The sequence below is a fragment of the Lytechinus pictus genome, chromosome 2, assembly GCF_037042905.1.
Source record: "Lytechinus pictus isolate F3 Inbred chromosome 2, Lp3.0, whole genome shotgun sequence".
NCBI classification, from domain to species: domain Eukaryota; kingdom Metazoa; phylum Echinodermata; class Echinoidea; order Temnopleuroida; family Toxopneustidae; genus Lytechinus; species Lytechinus pictus.
The window spans coordinates 45,631,517-45,655,016 of record NC_087246.1 but is presented as its reverse complement, the minus strand read 5'-3'; the positions used below and the strand labels follow the sequence as shown (position 1 = coordinate 45,655,016).

General features: G+C 39.2%; 3 protein-coding genes across 3 annotated transcripts; 2 read left to right on the top strand and 1 right to left on the bottom strand.

The window, feature by feature from the left end:
- The first annotated feature begins 2,029 nt into the window (after positions 1-2,029).
- On the top strand, positions 2,030-7,465 carry LOC129279037 (muscarinic acetylcholine receptor M1-like). Its single transcript, XM_064095854.1, has 2 exons — positions 2,030-2,161; positions 4,407-7,465. The coding sequence occupies exon 2, from the start codon at positions 4,428-4,430 to the stop codon at positions 5,694-5,696; it is 1,269 nt and encodes a 422-aa protein (XP_063951924.1). The 5' UTR covers positions 2,030-2,161; positions 4,407-4,427; the 3' UTR covers positions 5,697-7,465.
- A 4,808-nt stretch (positions 7,466-12,273) lies between these two features.
- Positions 12,274-13,404, top strand: LOC129279045 (5-hydroxytryptamine receptor-like). The gene has a single exon (XM_054915159.2). It carries the CDS (start codon positions 12,274-12,276, stop codon positions 13,402-13,404), a length of 1,131 nt encoding a protein of 376 aa, XP_054771134.2.
- A 6,887-nt stretch (positions 13,405-20,291) lies between these two features.
- Positions 20,292-21,587, bottom strand: LOC129279057 (5-hydroxytryptamine receptor 1F-like). The gene has a single exon (XM_054915171.2). The coding sequence runs from the start codon at positions 21,585-21,587 to the stop codon at positions 20,292-20,294; it is 1,296 nt and encodes a 431-aa protein (XP_054771146.2).
- Positions 21,588-23,500: the final 1,913 nt, after the last annotated feature.

Sequence of the window (23,500 nt, the reverse complement as noted above, 5' to 3'; positions counted from 1 at the left end):
GACTTATATAAAGCAGTTTTTTAGCACATGTGCTATACTGTGCCCCTGGTTTTTTCTTTTTACTCTTCACGCTATACTGCCGCAAAGAATCCTGTTCACAGTGGCGTACAGACCACAAAAAAGAATGCAAAGAGAGAAGAGTGAAATATATTATTCTTCGGATATCATGTCAAAATCTATCACAAAATTTAATTTTTGTATTAGAAATGTCAAAATTATTGCTCGCTCGCAACTTTTAAAAAAATATAAATTCTGCCCGATATACGCAATATCTGGCCATCTCAAAATAGTCGCCTCCTCATTTGATTACGCCTGTTCATACCATGATATTACCGGGTAATCTTTGGCTCTTGCCCCCCACCCCCTCCCTCTCTGGCCACCGACCCCTGTTACGCCGCTGGGGTTGGGAAAATGTGTAACCTCATGGAAATGACGAAATAGAAGGGAAAGAAACCGAATAGAATGAAATTGAAATGAAAGGAGTTATATTATAGAGAGGTAAATATAATGGACATGGTAAGGAAAATGAGAGAGATTGATGAAGATGGTAGTGTATGAGTGATAAAGAACGAATGATACATGATTGACATGTTTACGAGATTACATAAATTATAATGAGGACTGCTGATTGAAGAGATTTATATTTCATCACGTGATAAAAAAACTGTCACTATCGAAAAGACGTCAAATCTATCAAACATAATGACTGGGTTTAGCGAACTGTTAGGACAATTTACACCTTGGGCATGGTACGAGAAAGATTTTGTTAATTGGCATAAGAAAAATACAGGGATACGAGGATACAGATTGAGATGAGAGGAGAAAGAGGTGACAGGTATTTAGTAGTCTGCAGGCACAGACCCTGATTGGAACTTTGATCAACAAGTGTGCCACCACGCAAAGACTAGCACATACAAAACTTGCTGTTCCTGAGCGAGAGGGCCTTCAGTACACAAGGCATGAGTAGGCTCAGTGGCGTACCTAGGATTTTCCACAGGGGTGGCAAAACCGTCCGCCAAAAAATATGACAAGCCCCCCCCCAAAAAAAAAAAAAAAAAAAAAAAAAAAGTTCTTCAATCACAAATAAAGGCTTTTGTACCAGAAAAAAATTTGACAAGCAAAAAAAAAAAAAAAAAAAAAAAAAAAAAGGTCTTCAACTTAAATCACAAATAAAGGCATTTGTTCCAGAAAAAAATTTGACAAGCAAAAAAAAAAATAATAAAAAAGAAATAAATAAAAAATAAATAAAAAGGTCTTCAAGCTCGTCAGGGGGGGGGGCAGGGATACGTCCTTTGCATGGGTTGTGGCTCGTCAGGGGGGGCAGACTGCCCCCCTGCCCCCCCCCCCCCGTAGGTACGCTAGTGAGTAGGCTGCAATTCAGACCCTTTACTCGAGTGAAGGGTTTGCCCAGCAGACTATGTATTTAGATAGAAAGGATGATATATATATATATATATATATATATATATATGTATAAATATACACACACAAAATTAAAACACGGATAGACCATATAAAAATTGTTTAGGTTTATTAAAAACTTGAGATGTATAAGAGCACAATCTTGACGCAGCACTTCTAAACCAAACAGTCAGTTTAATAAAAGCAAGCTCAATTAAAAAAGCGATTCTTCTTCCATTTTTAATTTCACCATAATGCCAATCAATAACTCCCCGACTTCGCTAGATTGAGTTTCATCAGTCATTTAATACTTTTATACTCCCAGATTCATTATGTTAGATTTTTGCTCATTCATGTTCACTTTTCAGCATGAAAACGAGATGCGCTAATGATAGCGATGTGTCAATAGAATCAGTGTTGGAAGCTCCTTGATAGAATATTTGCCTTCGCACAAAATCATGGTAGTCGGGAATGAGGGTGGGGGACATTACAATCAGATATCATATTCTGCAAAGTTAATCGCCTAATCATATCCGCAAAGGTTATGCCCCTTTTCAAAAAGGCATTGCGACTTTTCGACGAATAACTAGTATATAATACCTCTGTTTCAGCTCTCGAGCCAGAAGCTGAGTCAACGTGTGCTGGTCTTAAAACTTCATCTATTTCGGCGCATGTATTGCTATATAGCTTTCCGGCGAGAAGTTTTAAAGCATTAATAGGAAACCCCCGAAATATAAACAATATAGTGCTGCATCAAAAGGTAAGCTGTTATTTATTTGTTCAAGGCAAAATTCATATCGGTTTATTCCAATAAAATTGTGTTTTATGTTATGTTATCGATGTTTTGACGTTGCCGCTCGCATTTTGATCAATAATAACCCAAATTCACAGAGGTGGTTTTGTAAACCGTTGAACCAGTGGTTTATGCACATTTATTGAAATGTATGAATTACGCATACTTTACATCTTAAATAAAAAAAAAATATCCAATGCTGATGCGCGCTTTTGTCACAGTGTGCTTTCGATCTTTGCGTTATCTAATTTTCAAGAGGCACTTTATAAATCTGTGTCACCATGGCCGTACGCAGAATTAATTTTTGCTTTGGAGGGGGAAGGAGCAGGATCCAGGATTTTGCTCCCCGGAAGCCCGACCTGTGAACTTTTCGAAAAATGGCACCCCCCGCAAGGCAAACATACGTGTCTTATAAGGCACGTATGTTTACCTGGCGGGAGGGGGGGGGGGCATTTAAAAATGCGTGTTGGATTATCTTATTTCATTATCACGTGAAAAAATACAATTGAAGACCACGAAGCACGTTGTGAATATGTTTGATATTCTGACCTAAAAGTTGGACATTCGAGTAAGCATTTTTGGTAATCATGAACAGGATGAGTATCTAACAAATATTTCGACCGAAAGTTGGACATTCTAAGCAGTTATCTAGGATCTTCACCTTACTAAACACTTGATGCGAGCACGAGGAGCGAGATGAAAATTTATGATATTCTGACCAAAAATTTGGAATTTCTAAGCACTTTTGGTAATCATGAACCAAATGGGCGTCTAAAGGCCACCGCACACCTTACGATTGGTCTGCGACCCGATTTTGGAATAAAAACGTAGTCATGGTAGTAGTAGAATTTGATGCTAATATTGAGACATGGAATAACTTACTGTGTAATGTTTTAAATCATCGTTTGAATACCTATGTTCAAATCTGTGACTATGGTATCGTCCTTGCTAGAATAAAAGCGAATTTAATATTTAGTCGTAATGACGTCATTGCAATTGTACGATTGGCTTCGATTTGAAACTACTGTATTTTGGCCTTTGCTCCAAAATAAAGGATTGAAATAATTCAAAATTGCTATATTAGTATTCTTTCAAACAATTCGAACCTCAAATGAAAAATACTTTTCATTTACATTTTCAGAAAATCAGCAAAATGCGATTTATTCCCAAATCGAATCGTGGCCCAGACGTAAGGTGTGCGGTTGCCTTAATTTTGCATTTGATGCGAGCTCCAAACTCATGTATAACAGGAATTTGGTGCCCCCGGTCAGCCATCAATTTGCCCCCCCCCCCCCGCCCGCATGTGAAACTTGAATTTGGCGCCCCAGGTCAGACATCAAATTGGAGCCGGAAAGGTCGAATATGAATTTGGCGCCTCCCTTCCTAGGTTGACTATGAATTCGGCGCCCTAGGACAAACATCAAATTCACGCCCCAAAAGTCAAATATGAGTTTGGCGCCCCCTCCCTAGGTTGAACATGAATTTGCCACCCCAGGACAAAGATCACATTGTCGTCTCAAGGGTCAAAGATGAATTTGGCGCCACTCCCCCCTCCCTAGGTTGAACATGACTTTGGCGCCCCAGGATAAACATCAAATTGTCGCCCCTATATTGAACATCAATTCGGCATACCCCATCCCTAGATAGAACATCAATTCGACCTACCCTCCTAGGTCAACACAGATTCGGCGCCCAAATGTTAAACTGCAATTATGTGCCCTTAGATAGAACATCAATTCAACCCCTCCCCTAGGTTTAACTTCAATTCGGCGCCCCTAGGTTGAACTTCGTTTCAGCGCCTCTATGTCGAACATCAATTCGGTGCCACAAAGTCGAAAATCAATTCGGCGCCACCCTAGGTCGGACATCAAGTCGGCGCCCCTATATATGTCGAACGTCCATTCGGCGCCCCCTTCCCTCTCCTTTCTCCCTTTTTCTCTTCTTCTTTCCCTCCTTTTTTCTCCCCCTTTTCCCCTCTCTTTTCTTCCTCTTTTTGTCGCCCCCCTTTTCGCCTACACGGGGGGTTGGGTCCCGAGGGCCCCCCAGAATACGCGTATGAGGAGGGTTAACTTTTTGGCGACCGAGTAAAATAATTATTGGATTTCATGCATACTTTTGCTAAATTTTGCTGCGTACGGCCATGTGTTTTACCATCGTATCAAAATTTGAGAGTCGTTCAACTTGCATTTTCACGTTATTCCTTTACTTGCAGAATTTCGTGAATAAAGTGGATATGGAAGAAACAACAACGAACATCCCTCGTGGCTGGTTCGATGATACGACTATGCCAGCTTCTACACTATGGCATTTTCACCTATCCCCTAATTCCATTATTATTTTCTGCGTCCAACTGTTGTTGTCCGTGATGACCGTCGGCATGAACCTGTTGATTCTGAGGGCGTTTCACATCGACAAACGGTTACGTACCTACTCCAACCAGTACATCCTGAACATCACCATCTCTGACCTTCTAGTGGGGTTCGTTATGGCCATTCGGTGCTCAATTATCCTGAGCGACACATGGATCTTTGGGGATGCCCTCGGAATCATATTTGTTGGTGTCCAGAATATAGTTCTTGGAGTATCAGTCTTGGGAATTATTGCTATTTGCTTGGACCGTTACGTCGCGACGTATCATCCGATTCGCCATTTCCAACGTAAGAAAAAGAGAGTAGCATACATGGTCAACGCCATTATCTGGATGGTGTCAATGGCCTTTTGGTTACCAATTTCGGTGATCTGGGACTTTGTCCAACCACCTGCACCGAAGGATGAAAATGACCACTTTGCTCCTAATTACGGTAATTACATTTACTCTACTGTGGCGCTTGCAGTTTGTAGATTGGCAATTCCATTCATCATCATCGCGACCCTTTATCTCAAGATTTATATCCGAGTAAAAGGATCGGGAAGCAAGTATCTTTCAAACAAATTTGAGTTAAAGACAAAAGAGGAAACAAGGGAAACGAAAGGAAATACCGTGGCGACGATACAATGTCCACTAACTATAAATGCAAAGAACTGCGTGGCAAACCATGAGAATAACAAAATTGCAAACGACAACGCAGTCGACGATGCCAAAGATATATGCAGCCGGAAAGCTTCTGCAAGAGGACAACCTTTTACGTTAAATGATACCGCGGTTCTTCGACAAAACAATGTCCACTCGAGTTCAGCTAACCAACTAGAAAAACAAGGCGACGCCACATCAATGCCATCGCGTTCAAAGGGCTTCTCAAGAAGCCGAAAAGATCCCATTTCCACTCGTGACAACCATAAGATCATGCGGACACTCACCTTCATCACGGCTGCCTTCTTCATTACTTGGCTACCCAACAGTATTAATGTTATTTATATCTATGTGGCGTCCAACAATCCGGTCTTTGCTGAAATTTCCCGCTGGGTGACTTACCTCAACAGCCTTATTAACCCGATCTCCTATGCTATGGCTCAACCTCTTTTTCGTGAAAACATTCTACGGATTCTGAAATTTCGACGATAACAAAAACCAACAATAAGTTCTCAAGAAATGTTCTGTTATATAGCAAAAAATACTAAATTGGTCTTCAGAACGCCAAATTAGGAAATTAGCATACCTAAAAGGGGTGTGATTTTTCTTTTTCATGCTGTTAAAATTTGAAGTTGTAAAGTTGAATAAAAGACAAGATACAATGAATTTCTTTGACACTATAATTTGCGAACTGCAGTGTCCAAATCTCACGCTTGAGAGTACCCTGGACGTCAAAACTTGTTTCCTCCTTTTTTTGTTTTTTAAGAGATATTCTTTTAGGTTTATTGTTGATCAATATTGACAAGTTATTTTAAAGCTTAGGATGTCATTTTTCAAGCTTAAACATATATTTGTAAATAGTTGATGTTTCTTTTGGGGGTGTCTGGCATCCAATTTTCTTTTCGCATGCTTATATTAGATGGCGTATGATGGGGGTGGGCTTTGGCTATAAACCCCAATTATATATTTTAGCAACCACTGTATTTTTGGTGACTGGTAGGCCTATCGTGTTTTCGGAAAAATAATGAAAAAAGTTTGGGATTAAAGAAATAAGGAAATTGAATCATGTTAATGAATATGATAAACGTTTGGTGAATAACATAATTGTGATTTCTTATTTATATGTTGTGACTTCTCCAATGGCCTGATAAAAGGCAACATGAACTCTATAAATTGGCATTTACTTAGAGCGTTTTGAAAAATGTTGATATACGCAAGGAATGTAATGTACCATCAGAATATTTATCATCAGATTATTTTTGGTAACTTGCCATTTTGTCTTCACCCACTTTGTCTACTTTCGGTTTGGTCTCATCCCACATGGTCTAATCCAAGTTTGCTTTTCAACCAGGGGCATGTTGCATAAAACCTTTTTACCTTAGAAAACTCTGGTAAAAACTGAAAACCAAGGTTAGTCTGATTTTTGCCATTGACTTTAACACAGGGCAAAAACTCCGGTAAAATCAACCTGAGTTTTCTCAGGTAAAAAGTTTTATGCAACAGGCCCCAGATCATCTGGTAATGATTCGATAGGAGCAGCCCATGTACCACTTCTCATTTCCAGCTATAATATTTGGATGGCCGCGATGTGTTTAATAATTCACATGGCCCTGTGAAGCGGGGGGTGCTGCGTGTATTATTATCCATTATCGAACATCTGTCAAACTTTTTTCCGAGTTTTGTTCAGCTTGTCTTTGGTTATGCTTAATACCAGGGGTAAAATTCGACTCAATCTTTACATCAATATATTCTTCCCAAGGAACGAATCCATTCAATATTACTTGTATTGCATGTGCATTTGTGGAAAGATGGTTCTGAATTTTAGGAACGTTTTTGGTTACTTTTACAGTTTAATTTCCGATCAAACCAAGAAGTGAATACTTATATAAAACAAAACAATTACATACAGTGGTGCTCAAAAATTAGTGAACCCCACCAGAACATGTTTAAAGTGTTCAAGTTCTGCCATATTTTACATATTTAATTGTGAAGTCAGGTGAAACATTATATTCAATAAAGTTTGTTCCTTTGGACTCGCCAAACATTGTACATGTAGTGTTGTCTACATTCAACACTCAGCATGAAGGAGTGCATTTTGTGGTGGGGTTCACCAACTTTTGAGCACGACTGTAGCTGGATTGACGTAGTGCTCATTCGAGAGAATAAATAAGTGCAACTTACAAAATAGAGATGGTGGCTTTCTAGATATTTTGAAAATGAGAGTAATCAAAATGTATTATAATAAACTCATGCATTTGCACAAGAAGATCAAAGATAAAAAAACAAAAGATCGCTGTTTGTGTATGGATAGGAAAGGATAAGGAGAAATAAGATGGGCATGAAGAGCAAAAAAGAGAGATAGAAAGGGAAGGGTTGGAAAATGTGTAACTTCATGGAAATGACGAAATAGAAAGGAAAGAAACCGAATAGAATGAAATGGAAATGAAAGGAGTTATAATATAGAGAGGTAAATATCATGGACATGGTAAGGAAAATGAGAGAGATTGATGAAGATGGTAGTGGATGCGTGATACAGAACTAATGATACATGATTGACAGGTTTACGAGATTACAGAAATTATTATGAGGACTGCTGATTAAAGAGGTAAATATTTCATCACGTAATTAAAAAAACTGTGACTATCGAAAAGACGTCAAAGCTGTCAAACATATCAAAGACTTAGGTAAGCGGACTGTTAGGGCATTTTACACCTTCTTGCAAGATTTTGTTCATTTGCATAAGAAAGGTATAGGTATACGAGAATAGAGGATTAACCAGGGATTGAGATGATGAGAGAGATAAAGAGAAAGGGGTGGCAGGTATTTAGGGAGAAAGAATGGTATAAATAGACAGAAAAAATACAGAAAGACCTTTTTAAATTGTTGAGGTATATTAAAAAGTTGAGATATATAAGAACACAATCTTGACGCAGCACTTCTAAACCAAACATTCAGTTAAAAGCAAGCTCAAATAAAAAGCGATTCTTCTTCTCTTTTTTAATTTCACCATAATGCCAATCAGTAACTTTGGCATCTCCCCGACTTTGCTAGATTGAGTTTCATCAGTCAGTCGATACTTTTATACTCCCAGATTCATTATGTTAGATTTTCGCTCATTCATATTCACTTTTCAGCATGAACACGATCAGTCAGTCGATACTTTTATACTCCCAGATTCATTATGTTAGATTTTCGCTCATTCATATTCACTTTTCAGCATGAACACGAGATGCATTAATGATACCGATGTGTAAATATAATATTTGCTTTCGCATCACGGTAGTCAGGACGTGGGTGGGGCAACTGAGAATCAGGTATCATATTCTGCAAAGTTAATCCCATAATTACATCTGCGAAGGTTATGCCCCTGTTCAAAAGGGCATTGGGATTTTTTGATCAATTTATATAATACATCTTTGTTTGAGCTCTTGAGCCAGAAGGCGACGTGTGCTCAGGCCTTAAAACTTCATCTATTTCGGTGCATGTATTGCTATAGCTTTCCGGTGATAAGTTTTGAAGAATTATTAGGAAACCCCTCAAACTATAAACATAGTGCTGCATCAAAAGGTAAGCTGTTCTTTGTTAGTGTATATATATATATATATATATATATATATATATATATATATATATATATATATATATATATATATATATATATATATATATATACAGGGCGTCCCACACAAAAAACGAAACCGAGGTTTATCGATGATTTATCACAACTTAATCACAAATACAATAGACAAATGACCTATCATAGTAAAGCTTAGAATCTCCTCTTTCATCTGCAATTACTTATATTATTTCTCATTCAGGCATGAGTGAGCAAAAACAATTTGAAGAGGGGATACCGAAAAGTCATTTGGCGGGCTGTATCTGGGTTTCAAAAAGAAACCACATTTTTAAAAAGTTCAATATCTGCTTTTTAATTTGATACCTCAATTACAGAAAATGGTCAAGAAATAACAAAGTTCTGGTTATTTGAAAAAAGGCTTGAATTTCAATAATTTCATAAAATTAAGAGGTTCTACAGGCAAGCGTCCAAACTCACTTGACACTCCGATTTGTTGACGATCAGCCATGCAATTAAGTATTTTGTTAACCATGCGACAGCTTCTGTGGGAAACCGGTGAAAACACGTTTATTTAATGAAATTATGGAAATACAAGCATTGTTTCGAGGGAACATAACTTTTTTTACTTCTTGACCTTTTTTTGTGATTAAGGTATCAAATAAAAGAGCAGATTTTGAACTTTTTAGGCATGTGATTTTCTTTTTGAAATTCAGATACACCCCGCCAAATGAGTTTTTGGTATCCTTTCTTCAAATTGTTTTTGCTCACTCATGCGTGAATGAGAAATAATCTAAGTAATATCAGATGAAAGAGGGGATTCTAAGCTTTAAATTGGTAGGTCATTTGTCTATTGTATTTGTGATTAAGTTATGATAAATCATCGCTTAATCTCGGTTTCGTTTTTTGTGGGACGCACTGTATATATATATATATATATATATATATATATATGTATATAATATTATGGTGAAGGCAAAATCAATCTCGGTTTATTCCAATAAAACTGTGTGCTATGTTAATATTTCTAATAGCGTGACATGAGTGTGACCATAATCACTGGCGTACAAAAGGTCGGGGGGGGGGGGCTGGGGGTCACACCCTCGTCCCTCAAAAACGTTTCAAGACCAAGAAAATAAAATGATGGTGGTAATAAAGTTCATAAGGAAGAGTTGATTTATCGATGTCTCGGCATTGCTGCTCGCAATTTGATCAATTATAACCCAAATTCACAGAGGTGGTTTTGTAAGCCGTTGAACCAGTGGTTTATGCACATTAATTGAAATGTATGAATTACGCATACTTTACATCTTAAATAAAAAATAATAATATCCAATGCTGATGCGCGCTTTTGTCACAGTGTGCTTTCGATCTTTGCGGTATCTAATTTTCAAGACGCACTTTATAAATCTGTGTCACCATGGCCGTACGCAGATTTTTTTTTTGCTTTGGAGGGGGGAGGAGCAGGATCCAGGATTTTGTTCCCCGGGGCCCCGACCTAATTTTGGCGCCCCTGTGAACTTTTTCGGAAAATGGCACCCTCCTCCCGCCAGGCAAACATACGTGCCTTCAGGCACGTATGTTTGACTGACGGGATAGGGGGGGGGGGGGGGAGGGGAGGCGCCATTTCAAAAAAATGCGTGTTGAATTATCTTATTTTATTATCACGTGAAAAAACACAATCGAAGACCACGAAGCGCATGGTGAAAATTTTTGATATTCTGACTATAAAAGTTGGACATTCGAGTAAAATTTTTTGGTAATCATGAACAGGACGAGTATCTAACAAAACATTAAATGCGAACGCGAAGCGCGAGCTGAAAATTTTTGATATTTCGATACAAAGTTGGACATTCTAAGCAGTTATCTATCCATGAACGGGATCGTCACCTTACTAAACAATTGATGCGAGCGCGAAGAGCGAGATAAAAATTTATGATATTCTGACCGAAAATGTTGACTTTCTAAGCACTTTTGGTAATCATGAACAGGATGGTCATCTAACTTATCAATTGATGCGAGCAGGAGCGCCAAACTCATGTGAAACAGAAATTTGGCGCCCCCGGTCAAACATCGATTTGGCACCCCCACGAGATTAAGGTCATTTTGGTGCCCCTTTACTTCAGGTCAATTTGGCGCCCCTTGTTTCAGGTCAATCTAGCGCCTCCGGTCAGGTTTAATTTGTCGCCCCCCGCCCGCATGTGAAACTTGAATTTGGCGCCCCAGGTCAGACATCAAATTGGCTCCCGAAAGGTCGAATATGAATTTGGCGCCTCCCTCCCTAGGTTGACTATGACTTCGGCGCCCTAGGATAAACATCAATTTGACGCCCCAAAAGTCGAATATGAGTTTGGCGCCCCCCTCCTTAGGGTGAACATGAATTTACTGCCCCAGGACATAGATCAAATTGTCGTCTGAAGGGTCAAAGATGAACTTGGCGCCCCAGGAGAAACATCAAATTGTCGCCCCTATGTTCAACATCAATTCGGCGCCCCCACCCCTAGATAGAACGTAAATTTGCCCCCCAGGTCGAACACCGATTCGGCGCCCCTATGTTGAACTTCATTCGGCGCCCCTAGGTAGAACATCAATTCGGCGCCCCCTAGGTCGAGCACAGATTCGGCGTCCCGTATATCGAACTTCAATTCGCCCCCCTAGGTTGAAGATCAACCCTGCGTCCCTATATCGAACTTCAATTCGGCGCCCCTGGGTCGGACACCAATTCAACGCCTCCCCTAGGTTTAACTTCAATTCGGCGCCCCTGGGTCGGACATCAATTCAACGCCTCCCCTAGGTTGAACTTCGTTTCTGCGCCCCTATGTCGGACATCGATTCGGTGCCACTAGGTCGAAAATCAATTCGGCGCCTTTTATGTCGAACATCAATTCGGCGCCTCCCTAGGTCGGATATCAATTCGGCGCCCCCTATATATGTCAAACATTAATTCGGCGCCCCTATGTCGGACATCGATTAGGCGCCCCTATATATGTCGATCATTAATTCGGCGCCCCTGTGTCAGACATTGATTCGGCGCCCCCCCCCCCTTCACTCTCCCTTATTATTTCCCTATCTCTTTCTTTCTCTTCTTCTTTCCCTCCTTTTTTCTTCCCCTTTTTTCCCCCTCTTTTCTTTCTCTATTTGGCGCCCCCTTTTCGCCTACTCGGGGGACCGGGCCCAGAATACGCGCATGAGAAGGGTAAACTTTTTTGCGACCCAGTAAAATAATTATTGGATTTCATGCATACTTTGGGTGAATTTTGCTGCGTACGGCCATGTGTCTCACCATCGTATTATAATTTGATAGTCATGCAACTTGGGTTTTTCGCGCTATTCCTTTACTTGCAGAATTTCATGAATAAAGTGGCCATGGACGAACTAACAAACATCCCTCTTGGCTTGTTCGATGATACGACTATGCCAGCTTCTACACTATGGAATTTTGACCCATCCCCAAATTCCATTATTATTTTCTGCGTCCAACTTTTGTTGACCGTGATGACCGTCGGCATGAACCTGTTGATTCTGAGGGCGTTTCACATCGACAAACGGTTGCGTACCTACTCCAACCAGTACATCCTTAACATCACCATCTCTGATCTCCTAGTAGGGTTCGTTATGGCCATTCGGTGTTCGATTATCCTGTACGGCACATGGATCTTTGGGGACGACCTCGGAATTATTTTTATTGGTGTCCAGAATATAGTTCTTGGAGTATCAGTCCTGGGAATTATTGCTATTTGCTTGGACCGTTACGTCGCGACGTATCATCCGATTCGCCATTTCCAACGTAAGAAAAAGAGAGTAGCATACATGGTCAACGCCATTATCTGGATGGTGTCCTTGGCCTTTTGGATACCTATTGCGGTGATCTGGGACTTTGTCCAACCATCTGCACCGAAGGATGAAAATGACCCCTTTGCTCCTAATTACGGTAATTACATCTATTCTACTGTGGCACTTGCAGTTTGTAGATTGGCAATTCCATTCATCATCATCGCAACCCTTTATCTCAAGATTTATATCCGAGTAAAAGGATCGGGAAGCAAGTATCTTTCAAACAAATTTGAGTTAAAGACAAAAGAGGAAACAAGGGGAACGAGAGGAAATACCGTGGCGACGATACAATGTCAACTAAGTGCAAAGAACTGCGTGGCACACCGTAATGATCACAAAAGTGCAAACGACTACGCAGTCGACAATGCCAAAGATATATACATTCGGAAAGCTTCTTCGATAAGACAACCTTTTGCGTTACATGATACCGCCGGTCTGCGACAAAACAATGGCCACTCGAGTTCAGTTAACCAACTAGAAAAACCAGGCGACGCCGCATCAATGCCATCGCGTTCAAAAGGCTTCCCCAGGAGCCGAAAAGATCGCCTTTCCACTCGTGACAACTACAAGATCATGCGGACACTAACCTTCATCACGGCTGCCTTTTTCATTACTTGGCTACCCAACAGTATTAATGTTATTTATTTCTATGTGGCGTCCAACAATCCGGTCTTTGCTGAAATTTCCCGCTGGGTGACTTACCTCAACAGCCTTATTAACCCGATCTCCTATGCTTTTGCTCAGCCTATTTTTCGTGAAAACATTCTAAGGATTCTGAAATTTCGACGATAACAAATAAGACCAGCCACATCAAAACCAACAATAAGTTGTCAAGAAATGTTATCTTATATAGCAAAAATACTAAATTGGTCTTCAAAAAGCCAAATTAGGAAATTGGACATGATTTTTCCTGTTCATGCTGTTAAAATTTGAAGTTGTAAAGATGAATAAAAGACAAGATACAGTGGATTTCTTTGACACCATAATTTGCGAACTGCAGTGTCCACATCTCACGCTTGAGAGAACCCTGAACGTCAAAACTTGTTTCCTCCTTCTTTTTGTTTTGAGATTTTTTTGGGGGGTTTATTGTTGATCAATTTTGACAAGTTATTTTAAAGCTTATGTAATTTTTCAAGCTTAAAATATTTTTTAAATCGTTGATGTTGCCTTTGGGGGTGTCTAGCATCCAATTTTCTTTTCGCATGCTTATATTAGATGGCGTATGATGGGGGTGGGCTTTGGCTATAAACCCCTATGTTTTAGCAACCACTGTATTTTTGATGACTCTGTGTTCTCTGACTGGGCCGATGTAACCAGAGGAATACCAGAAGGGAGTGTCCTCGGACCCCTGCTTTTTTGTAATATACATCAATGATCTGCCAGACCAGATTTCGTTGTAGTTTCATCATGACTTTATTCAAGTTCAAAGACACTGATATAATATATATAAATAAAGAGACCAGGTCCACCGTTTCCATTCCAAACAAATGGCAGGTCAATGCATGGATTACAAAACAAGTAACACGTATATACAAATATAGAAAATTATTTAGAGTAACATAAATGCAGGAAAATAATCGTTTAAAGCTGTCGTTAATATCACGTTGAAAGAAAAAAAAACTTCATCAAATTTCCTAAATTAGAGTTGGATATGTAAATGGAGTTAATCAATTATTACGTATAATTTGAAATGTACAGATAATATTATGAGAGGTGTTACATATCCAATTTCCACTACGATATCGTCTTAATTATTATTATTATTATATATGGACGTGATCATAATATGTCTTTGTGTATTCAGATCAACTTAATTAGCTTTTGACATCACAAAGTTATGAAAGAAATATTAGTAAAGTACATTTGCTTTACGCTAAAAAAACATAACTAAGCAAATTATCTTGGGCCCTTGGGGATGGTTACGGGTCCAAGTGTCGTACCTTCCCCCAGGTTCGCTCTTTTCTTGCGTAAAATATCGAAAAAGAGGAGAGTATGGCGAGTTCAGAAAGGGTATGGAAAATTCGGTTGGTCGGATTTTTGAATTTGTTGTTCTGAGGAGTTTTTGAAGGCGGTGTTTATTATTCCGGTTTACTAGGCCCCTTGCCCCGACTTCTACAGCGTAGAATGACACTGTGTACCCCTTTTCCTTGATATCCCTAACGATCGAGTCATACTTTGTGACTTTCCTTTTCCAGTTGATTGTTTTCGTGACCATTGTGACTCTCTTTCAATAGCAGAGTCAATAGCTTGATTAAATACTGAATCCGCTTTTAACTCTCGATCTGCTAAAAGCGGTGGATTGGGATTGGCGGTAAATGTCGGATAGTCTAGGGATATTGAGACCTTGAGGTAAGTGGACCACAGCAATGCTGGCACCTCGAGAAGGGATACCTATCCAATTATTCAGGTATTTATCGGTTAGCACGTCGAGTTTATCTAAGTGGGTCTTTTGTAATGTATGAACTGTGAGTAAATGGCAACTTCAAACTCAGGACGTACGGATAATTCGTCTACTCTTTGGATTCTGTCAGCAATTTCCTTATTGACAAAATCATTTACTTCAGCTGGTTTGCCACTGAAACAGATATTTGACCCCAGAAATTCGTGCGGCTTTTCTCTGATTGAACGAATACTTTATGTGCCGATTGAGAACTTAATTTCTTTCGGGGTACCTCCACAGATTGACAGACTGCAACATTTGGCAGTGATATTTATTTATTTGCAGACGACACTGAGACATACAGGCTTGTAAAAATGACAATGATGCTGACCTATTACAAGCAGACTTAGATCGTCTTCTTTCATGGTCGGACAAGTGGCTATGAAAGTTCCACCAGGATAAATGTTGTGTACTTGCAATTGAAAAAAGGTGAATTTAATGACTGTACACTGACACATGATAATGCCACACATACTTTGTCACACATAATTTGATGCAAGTAAAGATTTATGAGTGATAGTTTACACAAAGCTTAGTTTTGGCCAGCACTGTCAGTAAAAGATAAATAAAGCCAATAGGCTAATGAATCTAACAAGAAGAACATTTGTTTATCTTCACAAGAACTTTTTACTCCTGTACAAAGCATTGATTAGACCTCATTTGGAGTATACTCTTGCCGTGTGGAGTCCATAACAAATGCACAAAGAAGGGCCTCTAAAGTGGTACCTGAGATAAAGAAGCTTCCATACGAACAAAGATTGATTCACCTAAGACTTCTTACATTGACATATCGCCGTGCGAGAGGAGATATGATTGAAACATACAAGTTATTTCACAGGTATGACCAGGAGGTAGTCCCAGATTTGGTTGAGGCGCATGGGCCAACTAGAGGTCATAACAAAAGAATTGTACATTCCGAGGTCAGTCACTAACAAACGTAATAATTTTTTTACATAAGAATGAGAAAACCTTGAAATAGAGTAATGAATTAGTTAATGCACCCACTGTCCACATCTTCGAGAAAGGACTGGATAAATATTGGAGATGTGGACCAGTTTGACGCTGACCTACCAGGACATGATCCAGCCAACCTAAAGAGGAGAAGGAATTAGAGTTGAATACAGAGACTTCGTTCATTATCATCCATGGGTATCCATAGGTATATGAATTTCGGCGCTGGCGCGTTGTGGTGCGTTGTGGCCCAGTGGATTAGTCTTCTGACTTTTAAAAAGAGGGTCGTGGGTTCGAATCCCAGCCATGGCGTAATTTCCTTCAGCAAGGAATTCATCCACATTGTGATGCCTCAACCCAGGTGAGATGAATGGGCACCTGACTGGAATTTATTCCTTGAAATGCCACCGAGCTGTAAAAGGCTTTGGGGCTAAAGCCAGGGTATATCCAAGTCCTTTGGAAGCGCATGACATAATGTGATATGCGCTATACAAGAACTGCGTTATTATTATTAAAACATCTGATGACGTCACTTCACCCACTAGAAGGAGTCAGGGCGTTACCTGCCAGGATCTTCGAACAGAATCCGAAGCATACTCAACATTTTGAGAATCATTACATTTCGGGCATTCAGACCTTGACATATGCGTAATCGTCGTATAACGTCGGTGTCAATGGGAAGCTGGCCCCATCCGCAGCGCATACGCATGTGAAACAACGCCCTCTTGAGTACTCGGGAAGGATTGTCCAGGGCCACTGATCTAGTGTCCAGGGCCCGTAACACAAAGGTCGCCGATTATTCGGTAAATGAAACGGCCTATCAAGATAATCATTGCGGTACATTTGTTGCTCAGCTCACTGAATAGGAACCAATTAGAATTACTCTTTCAAATAAGCGATTCATCGCTAACCTTTGTGTTACGGGGCTCAGGTGTTACTGGTTAACGCACTCATGTGTGACAGTCCCATTTAGGCACGATACGAAAGTACCACCTAACCTCTAATTTACCTTTTATGTCAAGAAACTTGATGTATTGTTTTCATGGTATTATTTGCATCTATTGAAAATAATAATAGTTATATAGCGCTTATTACACTTTGTTTCTAAGCGCTTTACATTGCAATTATTATTACCCCGGTCATCGGATCCTCACATCCCTGCACACAATATATGCACTATCTCCACTCCCGGGGTGGCATTACTACAAGAGTTCCAAGACTCAATTGCTAGGCATACTACATAGGCTTTCGCATCCTACCGGGTACCCATTTAACACCTGGGTAGAGAGTGGCAAAGTGTGGATTAACGCCTTACCAAAGGGACACTGGGCCGTGGAGGGATTCGAACACATGTCCCTCTGATTGCAAGGCGAGAGTCAGAACCGCTACACCACGACGCTCCTATTGATGCGAATCTCTGAAAACAAGGGATTTTGAGAAACAAAATTTACCATGTAGCCCATTACGGACGACAAAAAAAAATCCGATTGAGGGTAATTGAAAAATGTGTCAGTGATCGAACCTAATATTCCATAATTCAGAGATGTACCTATTCATGCACGGAAAATGAGTCGGAAAACATGTATGATTGATTTTTTTATGATTTAATGCAAACTAGAAAATGGCAAGTCGTACAATGATTACATTGTATTCCATCTATTCTTGATGTCATGCTGTTTATATTATGGGCCGCATAAAGATCTGATTGATTTCGTTTATGTATTTGCAAATCGCAAGTCTCATTATGTGTGTCCATCATACCATCAGCAACATTCCCATGACTACCACCACCAGTCCATAGATAGGCATATAATCTATCAATATCACCACCACCACCACCATCATCATCATCATCCTCATCAACAACACCACCATCACCATCTTCCTCTTCCTATTTTTTTCTTTTTCTGCGAGAGGTTTTTTCTTTTCTTATTTTTCATTGTATCATACATGGCATTTCATCTTTCTATCATTGAACCCCGTCATCTCTCTCTCTATCTCTTAGCATTTCTTTCTTCTCGTCAATCATTTTCATCTATTATTCTCCGGGGATTTTATCAATCTGAGAAGTTTTGGAACGATTTTAGGTCTTCGTGACTAGAGGTCTGAGACCAATTTGGGCGAGGATGGGCATGATTGATATGTCTTATGTATTACGTGTCCTGTTTCGTTTTGGTAATCATTATAAATTATTTGCGTTTTCAAGATGCACAGGTGTTGCAGCACTAGCGTACCTAAGGGGGGGGGCAGACTCCCCCCTGACGAGTCACAACTCATGCAGGGGACGTGCCCCCCCCCCCTTTTGAGAAGCGAAATTAATAATTTTTAATGTAAAAATGCAATAAAAACAGACGTGTACCCCCTCTTTTGAACCTGAAGACCTTTTTTTCCGGTAAGAAATCATTTTATTTGGTTGAAGACCCTTTTTTTTTTGCTTGTCCAATTTTTTCGCGGACGAAATATCCTCCAAAAAAATTTGCCCCCCTTCTGGAAAATCCTAGGTACGCCAGTGTGTTGCAGGCAGAGTTGTCGAAAAATACGTGAAATGTATATCTTCTGTTACCTTTATTTACGACAAAAGCGCTATTCAACCGATGCAAAACAACAAAACGTATTAATAAAACAAACAAGGAAATTACACAATTATAAAAAAGAATACATGTTTATGAATAAAAAAAAACATGAACGATGAGACAATTATTTCTAGTCAGTCCTTTTGCCTTCCAGCCTCCGGCAAAGTCAACTGGCGAGATGCGAGGGTCTCATTTTCCATTATTCGGTTTGACAGACACGACAGGGTCAATACTTGTCTTGTAATTTGACAATTTTATTTGATTGCGGGGATTCAGAAGCAAAGTCAATATTATTATACGTAACAAACTAGCACGATCTGTTTCGCCATTTATTATCAGGATGTCCCAAAAGGACGAGGGGCCCCCTTAACGATTCGCGCGATATTCTCGGAACGCGAAATCTTATGACCTTTTTTGTTTGAAGTCTTGTGTAAATTTTTGAACCGAGATGAAATTCATAAAATGATCATTACTCTCTTTCTAATTGGTTTGCTGAAATAGTTTAAGATTGAATTAATTGTTAAATGGTCTGTAATAATTTTCATTAAAAAACAATGTAGAAGAAACGATAGAAATAAATACATAACAAAGTTTAAAAACATAAATACAAAGGAAAAGGTTGTTTCTTGCAAATTTTTTTCTGTAAAAAGACATGTAAATAGGATTAGAACGATGACATATGGACAAAAATGAAAATTCAAAGTGAAATTGAAAATTGAATATGCCAAAATTGTTTTCACGAATAGATTTTCATATATTTTTCATAATGATAATAAAAAAAATAAAACGATTAAGATAAGAAAATTTAATGATATGTTAAAATTCAAGGCATAGTCTTCGTTGCACTGTATGGGGAAAAACTTCCCAAACCAAATATAAGAAATTGCAAACATTACAAAATAGAGCATTGAAAACTGATTACAGGTTGACTACCTATATCCATCGAAACTCCTTTATTCTTCGCTTAATATAGATAATCTAAAAATTCGTTGGGCCAAACACTTGGCCGTTGTCATGTTTAAATCCGTACATTGTCTTGGTCCACCATATCTTAGCGATATATTTATTTCCCATAAATCTATATACAAAACAAGGTCAGGAAAATAGCAACTGGCCTTGAGCTGCCCCAAAACTGAATATGGCACATTAAAGACGTTTCTTGTTTCAAGGCGGAAAGCTATGGAACAAGTTGATATCGTACATCCCTCCTGAAACTTATCTTTCTACCTTCAAGATAAAGCTTCGGACCACATTAGCTCAACACCTATTATGATTCCCCCTTACTGCATGCTACCATCCCCCCCCCCCCCCACCATCCCCCATCCCACTTAAAAAACAAAACATTTGTATAAGTTGTAATTTGTAGTCCTAACTATCTTGTATAGGATTGATTTATGTTTTCTTTAATATATGTATTTGTTTGTATATTGTATGTTTGTATTTTTAAACGTGTCCACTGGACCCCTCTGAAGAACAGCCTGTGGCTGAAGAGGGCTATCCAGCCCACGAGTGGAAAAAAATATAGAATCCGTTAATTCACATTCATGATAATAATTTCTTGTTTATGCTTAGACCAGTAAAATATGATGGATTTCACCGTACAACTGTAATTGTCACGAACACTTGTACCAAATCTACATAGTTACATGTATGTAGGTAAGTATCCAACGCAAAAGCAAATATTCGGAATCATGAAAGTTCTTAAACGTTGACGTTCATTTACGACATTTTACAAGTCTCGCGATTGTGGTACGGAACAACGGCTGTGCCATAGCGTAAGCAACTGGATTGAGCAAGCTGTTGCTGAAGGTGATCCAGCGAGTTACTTCATTCAACACGTAGTCACTGGTCAACACGTTATTATAGATTAAACTAACGGCGTTAGGTAACCACGTTACGAAGAAGGCTACTACTATGAATGTCAGGGTTAACATAACTTTGCTGTTTTCTGAAACTGGTATATGACCAGCATTGTTGTTTTGTTGATGTTGCAACCTTGCAGATATGGTCGTTGATACCCCATGATCAGTAATTTGACGTGCTGGCTTCTTTTCAGATGAAGGCGCAACAATAGAAATGCCAGAATGATCTCCTCTCTTACTTTCCTTAACCTTGATCTGTTCTCTGATACGACGTTGACCGAAATTTGAGGAGCAAGGAATCGTATGGTCGTGAGAAGAATGATTTACACCGTTTCGAGAAGCATTATTTCTTAAATCAATATCATCTCGTGGTTTCGTCCACGAATTTTTCATCTTATACTCCTTTACCGCAAGAGGTTCAGTCCCAACTCCAACTTTCGAAGACCTCTTGAATCTCTTCAAAATTCTTTCCCTTCGTCTAGTTCTGACTCGAACACAGATCTTCAAGTAAAGAACCAGGATCACAGCAAAGGGAATGGCCATGCGGCAGAGTGTGACACCAACAATAGAATACACGTGGTTACCATAATTTGGGCTGAACACAATGCTCTTTGACTTAGATTTTCCTCCGCTAACCAAGTCCCAGATTGTTGCGATTGGTATCCAGAAAGAAATGGACAAGACCCAGGTGATAGCATTAACGACATGTGCGACCGTTTTGCTTCTTCTTTGGAAATGATGAATCGGATACCAGGTTGCGAGGTAACGATCTATGCAAATTGCAATAACACCGAGAACTGAAACTCCAAGAAGAGTGTTCTGAACGCCGACAAAGACATAGAATAGAGCATCACCAAATACCCAGGTTCTGTAGAGGGCGAAGGTAGAACGAATCAACATGATGAACCCCACAAGGAGATCGGAAATGGTGATGTTGATGATATACTGGTTGGAGTAGGTCCTCAACCTTTTCTCGATGTGGAAAGCTATCAGAATAACGATATTCATTCCGATGGTCACAGTGGCCAGCAACAGTTCTACGGAGAAAACAACCTTGGATTTTACTGAAAACTGGAAAGTCGCCTCACTCGATTCTGTCATTCTTAGGTCAGAAAGATTGCGGAGAATCGACGTGGTTGTATTCTCCATCTTGAAAATCTAGACATAGAAAGCAGTAGGCCTTACATAAATTACGGAACAATATCGAGGGATCGTTGAGGTTAGAGTACCCGGTATAGCACTGTGATGGGCATGACGATTGATGATATGAAATATCCAAGAACAATTCAAATTTTTGCATCCGAAAAAATACTACACGCTTTCGTTAATTTCACAATGTCAATATCAAACGTGAGTGGTTCATTGTTCAGTGCAAACACCTAATTGTATAATCCCGGATCCTACTTCAGTGTATCAGGGGAATAACTTTATTACAAATGAGAATGGTTGAGAATCGAAAATTACTTGAAATACCAATTTACGGCGACAGCAGAGCTACCAAATAATTATTTGCCCAACACTACCATGACTACACGACACGTCTTCCAGTACACTGTAATTTGATGCTCAACTTTTAATGATGTCTTCGATCTTTATTTCGTCTGAAACATGTCGCAAAATGACGAACGTGCCTGTTTCTAGAGAATCCTAGACACCCAACCTCTCATTTGATTGACTGTAATTAAACGCAAACAACCCATGGTCTGTGGCAGAAAAATTGACGATGAAAAAATGAGAGATTGAGGAAAAACGTCGTGGTTTTTTGTAGGGGTACATTTTTACCGTTACTAAATCAAAACAAAACAACAACGCAAGTCTTGAAATGTGATTCGTTTTTAAATCTTAAGAGTAATTTCCAATTCCATACCATGCTCGTACCTTAAACATGTTAAAAGGAATACCTTATTAAATGTACGTCCATTTTCAACAGGATTCGAGCCATCTTTTGAAAAGCAGTCGGCCATCCATCCACCCACCTTGAGAAAATGTCAAATGCGCAGAAGAATAAGCGTCCAAGCATGATGTCCATCTTTTCTGTTAGGTTATGCATATCCTGCCCTTAATGGAGTGTATTTATTTCATGTTTGCACAACTCATCTTATACTCGGTAAGAGCGATACTTCTTATGTTTTAAAAGTTCTTTGCCAGACCATTTCTCCTAACAATTCTAAAATTACATGGTCTTCTTCTTGTTTGTTCAAATATGATAAAAATTGAATATTCTACATGTTCTAGAGAAAGATTTTCACTACATTCAACCTCGCATTATCTTGCAAAGTCACGTAGAAATTACATATACTGAATTATGGCCTAACTATATTTTATTCGGTTTCAACTAGATCAAGATATTTTCTCCTCTCTGTGCTCTTCTTCGTATTCTTCTAGGTCATTTTTTATAATTTAATGAAACGTTCCTGCAATTCTCAATATGAAAGTCGAATGATCAGCATGTTAATAAAAAAAAAATCGTTTGTTATTCCGAAGGTTATCTACTCCAACAATAGAATAAGGTTCGTTATTCTGAAGGTTCGGTAATCCGGAAATAAAGGTTCGTTGAGAACAGGAACTATACCACGTTATACGAAATACAATTTATGTAAACTTAATTTTTGGACTATCAAACCTTCGGAATATCGAACTGTATTTTCGGAATAATAAACATTTTTGATCAAGGAGCCTTCGGACTAATGAATATTCGGGATATACCGTATAACATTCGGAATATGACCTTCAAAATAGATAACCTTCGGGACAGACTGCAAAACAATAAATGTCTGTTTTATAAAAGGATGATCCTGATGCACAACAGCTCTGGATATTCACTGTTCGCGAAAGCTCATCGTAGTTCACTTCATTTTAATGATAGACAGCATTGAAAACACAACTTTCTTTCAGCATCATAAAAAAATAACAATGCTTTGCTCTTTACAAGAAACAGCCGCAGTTCTAGACTAACAATTTTGAAGGGGCGTCTGGGGGCTTGAGAAATTTTCGACGTTGGTTCATTAAAAACAATTGAAATGGCGGCCTATCGCGGGGCAGCATATACATGGGAGATTATA

What these genes read in the sequence shown, in the direction of transcription:
- LOC129279057 (XM_054915171.2), bottom strand. Translation starts at nt 21,587, where the DNA reads ATGGAGAATACAACCACGTCGATTCTCCGCAATCTTTCTGACCTAAGA.
- LOC129279037 (XM_064095854.1), top strand. Translation starts at nt 4,428, where the DNA reads ATGGAAGAAACAACAACGAACATCCCTCGTGGCTGGTTCGATGATACG.
- LOC129279045 (XM_054915159.2), top strand. Translation starts at nt 12,274, where the DNA reads ATGACCGTCGGCATGAACCTGTTGATTCTGAGGGCGTTTCACATCGAC.